General features: G+C 39.4%; 1 protein-coding gene across 1 annotated transcript in view; it reads left to right on the forward strand.

The window, feature by feature from the left end:
- Hml (Hemolectin) overlaps positions 1 to 14543 on the forward strand; it is a 586263-nt gene that overhangs the window by 152978 nt on the left and 418742 nt on the right. Inside the window, exons 32-34 of the mRNA XM_068226073.1 lie at positions 3102 to 3258; positions 4686 to 4935; positions 9730 to 9916. Coding sequence (XP_068082174.1) covers positions 3102 to 3258; positions 4686 to 4935; positions 9730 to 9916 — 594 coding nt within the window. The remainder of the gene's footprint in view (positions 1 to 3101; positions 3259 to 4685; positions 4936 to 9729; positions 9917 to 14543) is intronic.

Consider the following 14543-nt stretch of genomic DNA (forward strand, 5'->3'; position numbering starts at 1 on the left):
TTACAACTTCGTTAATGGGATTTCGCCAAAGAAGATATTTTATTATATTATTATCTGAGTATTAACAGCGATTCCCGTGAGGTACTTGCACCTCATCAACAGTGAGAGGACGCTTCCTCTTCGTGAAACTTACAACCTGACTTTTCACCCCATTTAACATAAAATCACTCTCTGCTGTCCATCTCACAACATTGTCGAGGTCTTTCTGTACTCTCTCACAATCCTGTAATGTATTCACTACTCTATACAATGTAATATCATGTGCAAAAAGCCTTATCTGTGAGCCCAATTGTTTACTAACATCATTTATATACATAAAAAACGTAGAAGTCCAATAATACTGTCCTGCGTAATCTCCCCTCGTAGTCGTTACAGCAATAAGGCCTAACCTTTTTTATTTCTCTGAGTTCTGTTTTCTAGAAATTTAGTTTCTCCTTCAACCACTATTTTGCCTAGTAAAATATCCCTCATTTTTGTCAGCGGTCTCCTATGATCTATCCTAGCAAATATCTTGGATTTATACACTTACAGAGATTTTTCTAATGTTCTAATTTTATCAATTAATAATTCGTTTCAGACCCATGGTTATTTACTAAAACTCTTGTTTCAGTCTCTTCCACAATCCTTGAAAGTTGTTTTACTGAATTTTGATACACCCTGTCTACAACTCCTTTATACAATTTGTGTTATGAAAATTCAAAACTGTGTCCAAATATACAGATGTAAATATTATTGTTATAAGGTATCGTTGATACATCCGACCTTGAGTAAATTTATCTGTGGATGTTCTAACTTCATAATTCCCCTTCATGTGCGGTAAAACTAAGGATGTGGAGGAAGATTCTGGACAACTGCAGTACATTACGCAAAAAGCCGAGAATTCTGCTGTGAAATAAGGCGCTTCATTTTTCAAAATTTCCTGAGTTTTGATAGTGGTTTAACTCCGTACTAACCCAAGGAGGGCTTTAGGCGATAGAAGAATAGAAGAGAAACCTAGTTCGGTCATGTAGAGTTCATTGGAGGTAATCGTACTTCACCATATCTTAGGTTTCAGTAGCATCTTCTTATTGAAAGTTTAGGAACAGTTAAACCTGAACTGAGGGGCTGGAATCGTCAATGCCTTCAAGGACAGTATCGCAATAGCCTACCGTGCTCCATAAATCACTCCAGCTCTAGGTTTACTACACGATCTACTTTTTAACAAGGCAAGAAGCAAGAAATTACTCTGCCTACCAGTAGGGGGTATATGACCGTGTACAAGAAGAGTATGTGCTTACATAGGACCATTTTGCTGGATGGAATAATCAGTATTTCCTTTTCCCCGATTTATTTTTCTGTCCTTGATTACCCCTTGAAATTCTACCAGGGAAAATGTTTGAGTGAAAAAATACCCAGTTTGTATACCGATTCATCCATTAAAACGATAGGTGAGAGATAAAAAAAACGCGTTACAATAAACTTGGTGAATTCTCCACCTTACTAGTCTTTATTGGTTCGAGCCGTCACAGTTTAACTTACCCATACCTACACTTTCATTATAGACTGTTATAGACTGTTCAGTCTGTAAGCTTCTCGTATAGCTCTATACCTCTTAACTACAAATCATTAGAAACTGAGTCTAACCATCGTGGTCTTAGTTGCACCCAGGATGCCTGAAAGGAATCCTACCGCATACCAGAAAACGGCAGTCTTCACTATCTCTGCTGAAGGCGCTAATTGGATTTCTATTTACTGGGGTGAATCCTCATGATACCACCCTTAGCCTTCAGTTGAAAATGGTGCGGTACATTTAATCTGTCGTCACAGTTCTTAACAGAAGTCATGCTCACTACTTTCGCTCAATCCCGAGAGTTCACTGCATATGGTCCTTTTTTGCTTCTTTATGATCAGTTGTCAATATCCATGGAACCCACACGGATCACATATTTCTCAACGCCAGTTGTTTCAGCATTTTTCACACACTTGCTATCGTAAGCCCCAGTTAGCGTGATATTTCTCTCACAGTTACATATAACTACATTGTCAGATCTTCGTGCGATGTTGTGTCTGCCACTGTGACTATCTCTGTTCCCGGCGATCGACAGTGACAACCGCATACACTTGTTTCAGCTTCTTGTGAATGCTTCTCACAGTCTAATTCTCACAACATAGGAAATTTAGAACAGCACATTGCTTTATATGGACTTTAAGAGCGGCCAACTTGAACGAGTCCTTGAATCGCACCAGGCGTGGGATCTATTCGAACCAAATTGAAATACAAGCGGTGAGGGTGCTTCTACTTATTCCTCAAAGAGTGAAAGTGTAGAAATTATTGTAGCTTTGGAAAAGTAATCTAGGTTTGGAGTGAACCTCTCACTTCCTTACAACATGGAATTCTCCACTATTTCGAGCTACTTGTCTGTGATATATATAGCACATCTTCTTTTTTCTTTCTATCCTTCTGACAACACCATTATGTTGTTTTTATCCACTCTGTTTCATATTCACCATTGTTCAGTCTCCCTACTCACTGTATCAAGTTGTTCTTGGACTACTTTCCTAACCTTTACCAAAATCATATCATTGGTAAATAGGATGGTGTATATTTTGTACTTCCTTTTGATGCATTTTCTACCAATCCCCCACAGCAATTGAAAATAGTAAATGAGACAGTAGATTCACATTATTAGATTTGTTTCAGTTTCACACCTTCCTGCCCTGCCAAATTGTGTCTTAATTCAGCTGTATCATTTACCATTATTAATTGCTTCATATTTTCTTGTTTCTTCTCTAATAGATATCTACACCCAGCTTTCCAAAACTATGCTCTGGCATAGTGAACAATAAGTAGTTTTATTGTTGGAGTGTTATTGTAACTCTCATAAATAGTTAAAGTTGCTAGTTTGAGGCTAGAGAACCAATACTACATGTTCTGTGGTAAAACCCAAACATACTAATACAGTTTGAGATAGTTCTTTGTAAGTACATAGCAGTCCCAAGACCTTTATGTGTTTTGTTTTTGACATCAAGTTATTTGATTATCTGTTTCATTGCCTTATAAAATACGAAGTTACCAACAAGTTTAACTCTTGATTATTTTAACACTATATACTGTTACACAGGTTGTGAGATCAAACCGTGCCCACCGGGACAAGTGTACTACAACAATTCTGCAACAGAGTGTGTTCCAGTTGCATCCTGCAAACCATTATGTCTTCAATTTGATAATGTGACGTATTACGAGGGAGATCTTGTGAAGAAGGACGACTGTCACTCGTGGTAAGCACAACATGTTTAGTATTTACTTTTAAATCATATAGAATATTAAATATACTTTATTATCTATATTACATAAACATACATTTAAATATCTCATTATTTATGAAGGTTATTTTATTTACCATATACAACTGCACTTTCCCTATTATTAAAGTCGAAAAATAAAGGGACGTAAACCCAAAAATCAGAAAGAGTAGACAGGAAACAACAAATTTTCAAAAAGAAAAGAAACAAAAAATTATAAATGCCATTACATGAATTTAATTTATTACAACCGGTAAAGTTACGAATACAGACCGTTAGTAGTAATCCACCTTATTAACGATAACCTGCGGTAATTTTAATCCTGTGATTTATTTTGTAAATAAGACTGTGAAGTAATTGTTGCACTAGCTAGTAAGGCCCTATTTCCCGAGCTATTTGGCCATGGTCATATTTTCATATTTCGACGAGTGTCGATGATTCACTTACTCCACAGTAGACCATTCCTAGATGATCTGACGGTCAAATAAAAGTGACATGTAAGTAGAGACGTGAACATTCACTAAAGAAATCTGTATTTCAGGAGAAATGATATCACGGCCAAAGTACTACGATCCAGACTCTATTTAAGGGCAGTTCATTTTGCTTACGATTAAAGTTATTTGAATATCTATTTCAATCACCTCTCTGTGTAAACGTGGATGAAACTGGCAGGTGGTAGCCAGTTCAACAGCTTTTTCCGATATTTTAATTGTGGTGGATATAATTGTGTGCGTGCTTAACTACTGTCAATTTCTTAGGTCGGTTAAGATGACTGTGATGCCACTGTTTCTCTATCCTTATTATAATGCTACACTAAGTAGTTCCACTTAGAAAGAAGGAAAGAAAGAAAGAAAGAAAGAAAACGTATGAGACGCTGGCTGTGACAGGACATTGAAAGCAAAATTTTAAGGGCTGTCGACAGAGGGGTTCAAATCCTTTCTCCCGAATGCAAGCTGACAGCCAAATGACCCAAACCCCGCAGCCACTCGCACTTGCCTAATTTACACCCCATCCCTTTACATTTTGTTAACAGTCACTGCAGTAAATAGTACTTTCAAATTATTCCCCGTGGTGACTGATTCTGGAACCTCCGTGTAATCGCCCTTGATTCCAGTTTAAAATTCACTTCAGTCTCTTGAACTCACAGCAGAGATTACTTTCACAAGCTGAAAAATACATCATTCAACGCAGTATCATTCAGTACTCAAGTCATGAACTAAACATGACTGGAGTCAACATCTCGACGTGGCAGCCGCAGCAGCCAGTGGACAAGGACATCTCTCCTTTGTAATCAAGAAAACATTCAATAGGTTATAGTAATTATTGTTACTTCATTATTACAGAGTTTGATAGAAATCAAACCTATGTATTCTACTACTGTATGTCGGATATCTATGTTCCAGCTATTGTTCCCACAACAAAGTGACATGCATAGGAACTCCGTGCACCACTGAGCCACCATATGCTTCCACTACTACTCCTACAGAAGAAGAAAGCAGCACACCTGTCGAGATGCCGTCTACAGAGGTCCAAATGGAGCCCACGATGAAACCATGTGAACCTGGTTGGACTCCCTGGATGAACAAAAATCCTTTGCCTGATGGAAAGACAGCATCTCTTCAGACGGAGCCTTTACCCATTATCACAGATATGGTACGAACGAGAAATGGATTCTTCTTCTTATTATTATTATTATCATCATCATTATTTTCTTTTACTACCTACCATATACATTTTAATTCATTTTTACACGTATTTGACTTGAAATTTACCAATTTTCATCGGAAAAAAGAAATAAGTTCTTATTGGTTATATTGCTTCTGATACATTTTGATTACTATTAATATTCATATTCATGAATGTGGGTGAAATCTTTATAATGAACATTTTATCGTGTTCTTTTAGTAGTGTACATATTATTTACCCTTAAAATAGGGTAGATGTTCAGGGTCTTAATGAAATACTGTCACAGCATTTCTATGAAATTAGTCATGGAGAGAGCAACACTAAAGGTTGCCATTCAAGTTACCATTGTATGGAACCAGATTATGCAACTTTTGTTCCCAATTCAGATACAGACATAAGCACAGCAATCGGTGTTACTTCCACGTTCTTGCTATAAATTTAAGTTTGAAATGTTTAGATAGGCAGGGCACAGAGGATACAGAGGAATTAACACACACTTCGCTGCACAGATAAAGAAAATTACATTTAACTAGATTATATTTTTGATTATATTTTCACAGCATAAAATAATAGACATGCTAGTTTTTTGGTCGACTTTCCATATGACCGTCCTTCACTGTCTCACAAGTAAGTTGTTAATGGCTAGTCTTGCCAGATTGTTAGAATAGACTTGATTAATTTTACCTTTCCCCTCAGAACATTGGATGCTTGATGTATTCAAGGAAACAATGTTGGATCCTCTGCCTGAAGGCTGGTTGAATCCCTGACAGTTACATCACGGAAGGGCGTACTTGGGATATGAGGACTGAAGTAGTCTTCCACTCCACCCCACACTGAACCAGAAGAAATGGTATATTATCTATGTACATCAACACAGATAGTATACTGGTATAATATTTTTCTTATAAGTTAAATGTTAAGTAACTTTTCCCATTTTACGATCAACTGAATTACAAACAATGTTCTGGTAGATGTCTAAGAGGTGTATCTATACAAGAGATAGTATTCTCAGTTGAAATCTCCAGACACAGACACAGAACCCATGTGAAGCACATCATTGAAATTGAAGGTGATAGTTCCTATTGTACCGCTTAAGGATAAATGAAACTTACGAAGTTCACAAGGAGTAGAATTCAGACCTCTGGCTAAAATATGCATTCGTTCTTGAATAAGAGTGAAACTAGTCCTTCGTACAAAATGGCGGACATACGGCGAAATGCAAAGTTGCACTAACACAGCGAATGATGTCATATCGTCGCTGGAAAGGTGAAAGGTTGTATTCCACAAAGCTCCTCCTATCAATTATTCTCCTTAAGACTGGTCACGCCTCCCAGCCACGTATGGATATGCAGTCCATCAGAACAAATTTTGTTGTGTTCATTTTCCTATGCCCATGTGTAAAGGAAAATGAACCTTACAGTACCGTACTGTAGGAATGTACGTTTGTATTACGTATTTGCGCACTCCTAGTGTACAATGCATGTAAGGTTCATTTTCGTTTAATCGTTGACATAGGAAAACGAACACAACGGACATTGTTCTGATGGACTGCGTATCCATATGTGGCTGGGAGGCGTGACCAGTCTTAAGGAGAATAATTGATAGGAAGAGCTTTGTGGAATACAACCTTTTACCTTTCCAGCGACGATATGATACCTTGTTGAAAACGCAAGCACCTCTAATATGGCCTACGAAATACCTCGGAGACTACTGGTAAACGTGACTATGTGGCATGACGTCAATAACGCATTAATTACATTCGAATGAGATTTGATGTAATCTGCGTGTCCATCCTGATGACATTCTAGGCATATTCCATACTGTGTCTCTCTTCACCTGGGTTACTACCATAAATTAATTGTATGGATAGAGTTTTTCCCTAGTGACATTGTTAGTCTGTTTCATGTGTTCTAACCAGGATGTACTCCAGTGTCCGCAATGGATTCAATTGAATGTTGTTACCTTGGGATCGCCATTGGCGCCAGTTATTGCAAATGTTTTTATACGCAGGATTTTGAAGAAGAGTGTTGTCTTCTGGCTTGCGCTCCAAAGTCTTCCATCCGGCCATGACAAACAGATGACATGCTTGTTCAATGGCCTCATGGTGAACGTGAATTATCCATAGTTTATGATCATCTGAAAACTTACAACTATGTATCAAACTAACTAGAAGACAAAACTTGGAGGTGTTTACCTATTATAGATTGTTTGGTTTCCAGGATATCCCAGAGCAGTTGTTATCACTCAGTTTCTCGAAAGCAACCTATAGTGATGAATACTTGTGCCACAGTCCTTGCCAAATCATGGCGTCCATAACGTTACCACGCATCGAAACGTGTACAGGGTGGCCGTTGCACCAATCGAAGAAGGCTTGCATTGCAGTGCGAGTCCAAGCCCACTGTACGCCTGCTGAACGAAATGTCCGATCGTCTAGGAGCTACCAATGATGAGAAATCAGCCTCAAACACAAACACACCGCGTGTTTCAGTCAGTGCAACCGTAGCGTGCTTGCTATGGCAGGATATTGTCAGCTCAGAAGTCCGTGTTCAGATTCCTCCCATGGAGTTTTTCTTCGATTGGTGGTCTCAAGCCTGTCTTAAACCACACCATCTCTCAATGGCCATTTCAATTTGCCCGTGAAGCGATATGATTGGCTGACTTCAACAGTTGATCAAATGATAACGGTGCGAGATATCGGGATGACCAGCACTCTAACGCTCACGTTGTTTCCGACCACCCTGTACACGTTTCGATGTGCGATAACGTTAAGGACGTTAAGAACAGTGGCACGGTGGGTTAAAGCCTTCAACTGGCAGACATGCTTCGGCCAGGTCATCCTAGTGACAGTGAAGAACAAGTGCATGTTCTTTCCGCGTGACAGACACTGATCGACGCCATACGATTCGTGAGCTCGCCCGAGACACCGTATTAGCGCGTACCACTGTGCTTCACATTCTTCATTGACTCTGAAGGCCATAAAATATTGTATTTTATTTCTGGCATTATCTTCTAATCTTGAGCCACATTATCTATGAAGGTAGTAACCTCATATTCACTGGGATGGAACCTTTTCTATGATGAAGTAAAAGTTCTAAAACTGAGATAGGCCTATTGGTGCATTGTTCCTTCTCTTGGTCAGATTGAAACAGCAGTATTATAAGTGAAGTGTCACATCTTCCTGAGATGAAAGATACAACACATCCGGTAACTCATCCTCGAGGTTTAACTTTCCTCATTTTTAAGACTAAATGTTGGGGATGTACACTGTCAACAGTTTTACTCAAATCGAGGTGTAATAGAATACTCCTTTCTCCGCGTGCTTATCGGGGGTTACTCAGAGTATTTAACTTATATTTATAATGTAAGCAGAACGAATAGAAGTGACTAGAGTGACAACTCGCCAGCAAGCAGGGCGCGCTGCTTTCACCACAAAGGCAAGGAGGAACGCGTTTTTCCTGCCTAAAGCGACAGTGTGCCAGTAAATTTTCCCCGATCTTTCTTGCCTATTAGTAAATATGCGTAATACCTCTTTTTATCTTTCATGTGATAAAAGTGAAAGGATTGATATATTCTCTTAGAGGAGATGAAGGACGTATACTTCGACTTACGTTCAAAATAATTACCGCACATGAATATGCCTTCAACTTGCTATGTCCCAGGTTGCATATCGGGTTACGTTAGAGTAGAATGAAAAGCTCTATCCCTTTTCACCACCCAAAAATCCAACTCTGTTCTCCAAGTGGTCGAAGGCTATTCCACGATAAGATCTGCTTATGAGTTAGAAGAAAAAGTGGTTGTGATCTTCATTTTGCGGTCGAACATATCCAAAAATATGACAGTTTCGTTATTAATAGTGAAAGTTAGAAGTTCCAGGACAGAGAAATAAACTGTATTTCAGTTTTCCTGTATATTCTTCCACATCTTCCTAAATATCTATAACAAAACATGTTTGTTAATTTGGATTTCATATCAGTTCCAGTCATCACGATCAGATGTTTCTTCCACTCATGGTTATTCTACACCAGATCCCCCTAGTGCATTATGAGCATTCTAGGCTCCAGCGCTGGTGATATTTATGTGGCAGTCTGTAGTAACGTTTGGGAAATTAAGTTAATGATCAACCAATTTCTAAAGTAACATCATTACTAATTGTAAAATACTCCCTAAGAATTTGTCACATATTTCTTAAAAAAGGGAACTGTGTATCTTATTTTACATCAGACACATGTAGCAAGTAAACGCAGTCATAGGTTAGTAAGTATAGTATACAATTCAGGAAAACCATAATGATGATTAACCTGTTTAAAATCATTTATTGAAACATGAAATTCCGAATTGATTAAATTCACATCCCACTTGAGAACACAAGATGACAGTGAGCTGCAAGTCAGCTTTGTCCGAAATAGCTATATTAGCACCCCACAGTGAAGTAACATATCAAACATCAACAGTCGTCACACTATGTTCATTTATATTCGCCCTGCACAGATTAATGTAAATACAACAAATTTCCAGAGTCTAGAAGCTTTTATAATTCATTGCATAGAATTTTCATCATCACAGTAACTAATTTTCTTCGCTCACAGCTCCAATACTGTTATGTTACCGACTATAGTATATTACCACCTGGATCGCTCCTAAATCAACATTTCGTAAAAATAAATTGTGAATATGTAATAAACCAACTTTTACTTGATTTTAGGTTTCTATTGATGGAAATAATTACACACGAAGGACATAACGATGAATTTTCTCTTACAGAAAAATCATCCAAATGCATCTTCCTTCTGCTCCATCAGCCATATGAAAAAAATTGAATGTCGTGTAGTTGGCAGCCATGAGAGTGCAAAAGATACGGGTTTCGATTCTGAATGCAGCTTGGAGCGGGGACTCATATGCCGTGGATCAAACTGCCCAGATTTTGAAATTAGAGTGCTGTGTGACTGCAGTAAGTAAACGCAATTTAAATTAGTTTGAAAAAGTTTATGAATGATGTAATTTAAAAATGTACGTTCTATACGATGAAGGCTGAAATGATTTTTATTTATGAATAGATAAATGTTATAAAGGATAGGGTAAATTTGTGAGAGAGCTTTCGTTATTGGGATCTATACCACTTACTCTTGCACCAAATTCCGAATTCCCCTTCTGTTCAGAAATATTGACATCAACCTTTGACCCCTTAAAAGAACAATCAAGTTCATCATCCACCGTCATAATAATTCCGCATTATATGCTTTATAGCCTCTCCTTGCATATTTTCTCCCCAGTAGAAGCCCATTATTGCCATACTCAGTTATAATTTCATGAAATAGATGTGTACTATAAATTGACTGCAGTTGGCATAAAAATTATAGCTTTAATATATAATGACCAATATCAACATTTACTAATTTTTCTCTCTTTACTGGGAAGTTGTAAGAAATAACCCAAAACTTCCCTTTTCATTAATGGTTCTCATTTCCCTCTTTGTATACACATTGCTTGGTGCATTGCTGTTAAGGATATATAATTTTGAGTATTCTTATCCAAAGATGCAGAACAAATGGTACACATTGCGTTAGAAATTATAAAGTTATTCTACATGACAAATACCACAAACACTTGACGTAATTTTCACCAGGACAGCATTGTTAACCTCAATCAATTGTTATAAATGTGAATGTCAGTCATAGCTCAGTATACTTCACTATAATTAAATTCATGTAGATATTATTTGTTATGATAAACTTCTATTACCTTCAGAAGTGGCACTGTTAATCACTTGGATGATAAATAGGTAATTATTAATTGTAGAAGGTTTTTCAAAGGTCTGAGTTGAAGACCTGATTCACAAGAAAATCCCTCAGAATTTAGTCGTTGGGCCTCCCTACCAGTAATGAACTTCGTCGGTTAACGCGTGCGTCGGGTTCAGCTAAACATCGATAAACTTTTATAATTGCACATGTTGTGATACACTTGCTGAGATTAACAATTTACACTGTTGAAATGCACCCTGCCGGGAATACATCAACATCAGCAACTCGCTTCCGGAGTACGATAACTGGAGTTCTGTTTTGTTTTCCAATGTTGCTCCTGGAACGCAATTCGAAAAGCACAAGAGTCGCACTCACAATGTAATATACTGTCACCATTATTTTGATAATAAACCATAACTTCTTCTATAGAGGTAACCAAACCAAACGAAACCCCATGGCACAAGGACCCCGAATGGCTATGGCCTACGAAGCGACCGCTGCTCAGCCCGAAGGCCTGCAGACTACGAGGTGTCGTGTGGTCGGCATGATGAATCCTCTTGGCTTTCTAGACCGGGGCTGCCATCTCACCGTTCAAATAGCTCCTCAAGCGTGATCATGTAGGCTGAGTGGACCTCGAACCAGCCCTCAGATACAAGTAAAAATCCCTGTCTTGGTCGGGAATCGAGCCCGGGTCCTCCGAGTAAGAGGCAGGTACGCTACCCCTAAACCGCGGAGCTGGCCTATATAGGTAACACCAGGCGAAATATCAAAAAACTATGCAGGATCCCCTCCGCATGGTACAAAACAAAGCATACTCCAAACAGATTTAGGAAATGCCTAGACTGAATAATTAAACAAGACAAAAACTATTTACAGAATATTTAGGAGATAAGTACAAAGAACCTTACGGACGGTAGGAATTAATGTCTGCAGTTCGTAAGAAATGACTTCTTTTTAAAAATTAGCGAATGTTTTCTCCGTGGGAAGAGTTTTAAATAGAGTGTGATACTTGTGTGTTATGTAATAACTTCGTTTGTTTTTCAGCTTATACCACCCCCCGTACCATGCTTCGGACAATAGGCATGCGTAACGTGTAAGAAGCGATAATTGCTATTATTCTACGTGCATCACTGCACTGCAGCTGTACTCATCATTTCACTGCGGCTGCAGGACGTATGCGTGTGTGATGTGCAAAAACAATTTGTAAGCTCATCTTTGCACTAAAACAACTTCGGGTAGTATGCATGCGTAAGTTGTACGTTTTCACATTGGAAAATATTGTAACGTATATCAGCAAATCCCTGTGTCGTTCATCATTAAATACTACCTGGGCTGCATACATCACATTTTCAACTACATTTGCTTATTTTCGAAATAGGCCATTATTCTGACGTCATATGGATTGAGGGTCCTATCAATAACCAGCAAAAAATTTTTTGTAGTTATCTTCCAAACACACTGTGTATATATACAGTATAGAATATAACTGATGTACCAAACTAATGCAAGTAACAGATCTTGTCTCAAGTTTCAGGTCTGTAGCTTGCACCGTTCTTGAGGAAAATCGTGTTTTGGGAATTGCAAGAATCGCAACGCAGCGGCTAGCGGCAGCTACTGATGAGGCCGACGGGGCACGTGCGCAATTGTTCAAACATATTGGTACCTTCTGTTGTATCCTAAATGCCAAGCTTACGCTGTCAAGAAAAACAATATATAATGACAACATGCATATCCTCTTTCCAGAGGAGCGATTGGCGTTAGTGCATTGACCGAGGTTTCTGACAGCACAGAGCGTAACTTCTCGCTTTAAAATTAAGAAACATAACGAACGCTAGGTAACTAATCAACAATGTGTTATTAAGAGTAACTTGGCTTATTCCAATTATGATGATTCCTCTCCCCTAATTGTACCCTGGAGGTAAAAATGGGAAACCACGGAACACTACCTTCAAGACGGTCGGTAATGGGATTCAAACCACTCACCATCCGACTACAGCATACTCGCCGAAATTGCGTGCCTCTGAGAACTACGCCAAGCTATTAGGGTTGACCAGCCCGTTAATAAATAACACCATAATGAGAACACAACCGTCCGTCTGCATAGCTGAAAGGCTAGCGTACTAGAGTCCGTGAGGCCAGGAGTTCGATTCCCATCCAGGCCGGGGATTATTACACTAATAAGTGCATTCCTATGGCACGGGGACTGGTGTTTTCGTCGTTGTCAACGCTTGTACGCAGCCCACAACAAAACACGACGACACTACCAGCACGTTAACTCGCAGCAATTTTCCTCTAATGGTTGGCGTCAAGAAGGGCATCCGGTCATAAAAATTCTGCCAAATATCCTACAATGCCTGACCCAGCAGTAACAACGGGATAAAATGGGATGTAATAGAAACAATCTCAGTGGCATCATTTCTCACTTCTCACCAAGGCGGTCTGGGCTTGATTCTCTTTTTTTTACTATTTGTTTTACGTCGCACCGACACAGATATGTCTTATGGCGACGATGGGATGGGAAAGGCCTAGGAAGTGGAAGGAAGCGGCCGTGGCCTTAATTAAGGTACAGCCCCGGCATTTGCCTGGTGTGAAAATGGGAAACCACTGAAAACCATCTTCAGGGCTGCCGACAGTGGGGCTCGAACCCACTATACTGGATACTGGCCGCACTTAAGCGACTGCAGCTATCGAGCTCGGTGGCTTGATTCTCAGCCAATGCATGTCGCATTTAAGAAAGGAAATGTCACGTTCTATAAGTGGGATTCCACATACAAATGGAGGTACCGTGGCTTGCGATCACAAAATTAAAGGTGAGGCAAAACTCTTTATACTAGGAAAAATGTGAACACAACGGCAATGCGTTTGTATACCTTTTAGAGGGAGACACATTCGACCAGGCTGGTTGTGAGAAATCGTGTACATTGTTACAGCAGGAGTTTGAAATGTCCACCATTGGTGGTAATACATGCTCTGAACCTTGGGAGAAAATTCACTTGAACCCGCCTCATTACCTCGTGGGTGTGACTGATGCCTTCAGCAGATTCCAACACACGTTCCCGTAGCTCTTGAAGCGTCTTCACTTCTCTATGATACACTTTAGATTTCATGTACCCCCAAGTAAAGTAATATAAAGGTTTGGATTGGGGCTGTTTGCGCCAGTCGGTCTATGAGGTAATACCACAGGTCCTATGGCAATGCCTCCCGACATCCTTGTCAAAACATTAGTGGAAAACCAAACCCGGTGGTGGGAACGCCTCATAGCATGGGGACTGTTCTCCGACCACACATGTGTGTTGCAAAAATTGAGGATGCCAGGCCTCGTATACGAGAGGCCCCGTCTATGAACAAAATATGATTCACGAAGTCTTCGGGTTGACGATGGACCCATTTGGAGAAGGTCATGCGAGGTGCATAATCCCCTCTCCGATAGTTGCTGAACACGCTGCAACACGAAGATCACGTCTAGGCACACCAGCTTTACGCCTGGAAATGACATTTCTAGTGTCAGCTATTCTCGTTATAGCTGCTACAAGACAATCTCTCCATAGAGGAGACGAAAATGAAGTGGTGCTGTTGATCTACCAAATCATACTGTGTGCTGGGATAGAAAATACGAAAATGAAATGAAGCTCTTGACCTAGAGAGGTAAGACTATGTACTAGTACAGACACCCTCTCACTAGAAGAGACGGTAATGAAGTGAAGTTACTGACCTATAGATATCAGACTATGGGCTAGGATAGACCACCTCTCAATGGAAGAGACGAGAATCAAGTGAAGCTATTGGCCTAGAAAGATCAGACTGTATACTAGGGTAGACAACCTCTCACTGGTAAAG

Source organism: Anabrus simplex, chromosome 2 (assembly GCF_040414725.1).
Source record: "Anabrus simplex isolate iqAnaSimp1 chromosome 2, ASM4041472v1, whole genome shotgun sequence".
Lineage (NCBI taxonomy): Eukaryota > Metazoa > Arthropoda > Insecta > Orthoptera > Tettigoniidae > Anabrus > Anabrus simplex.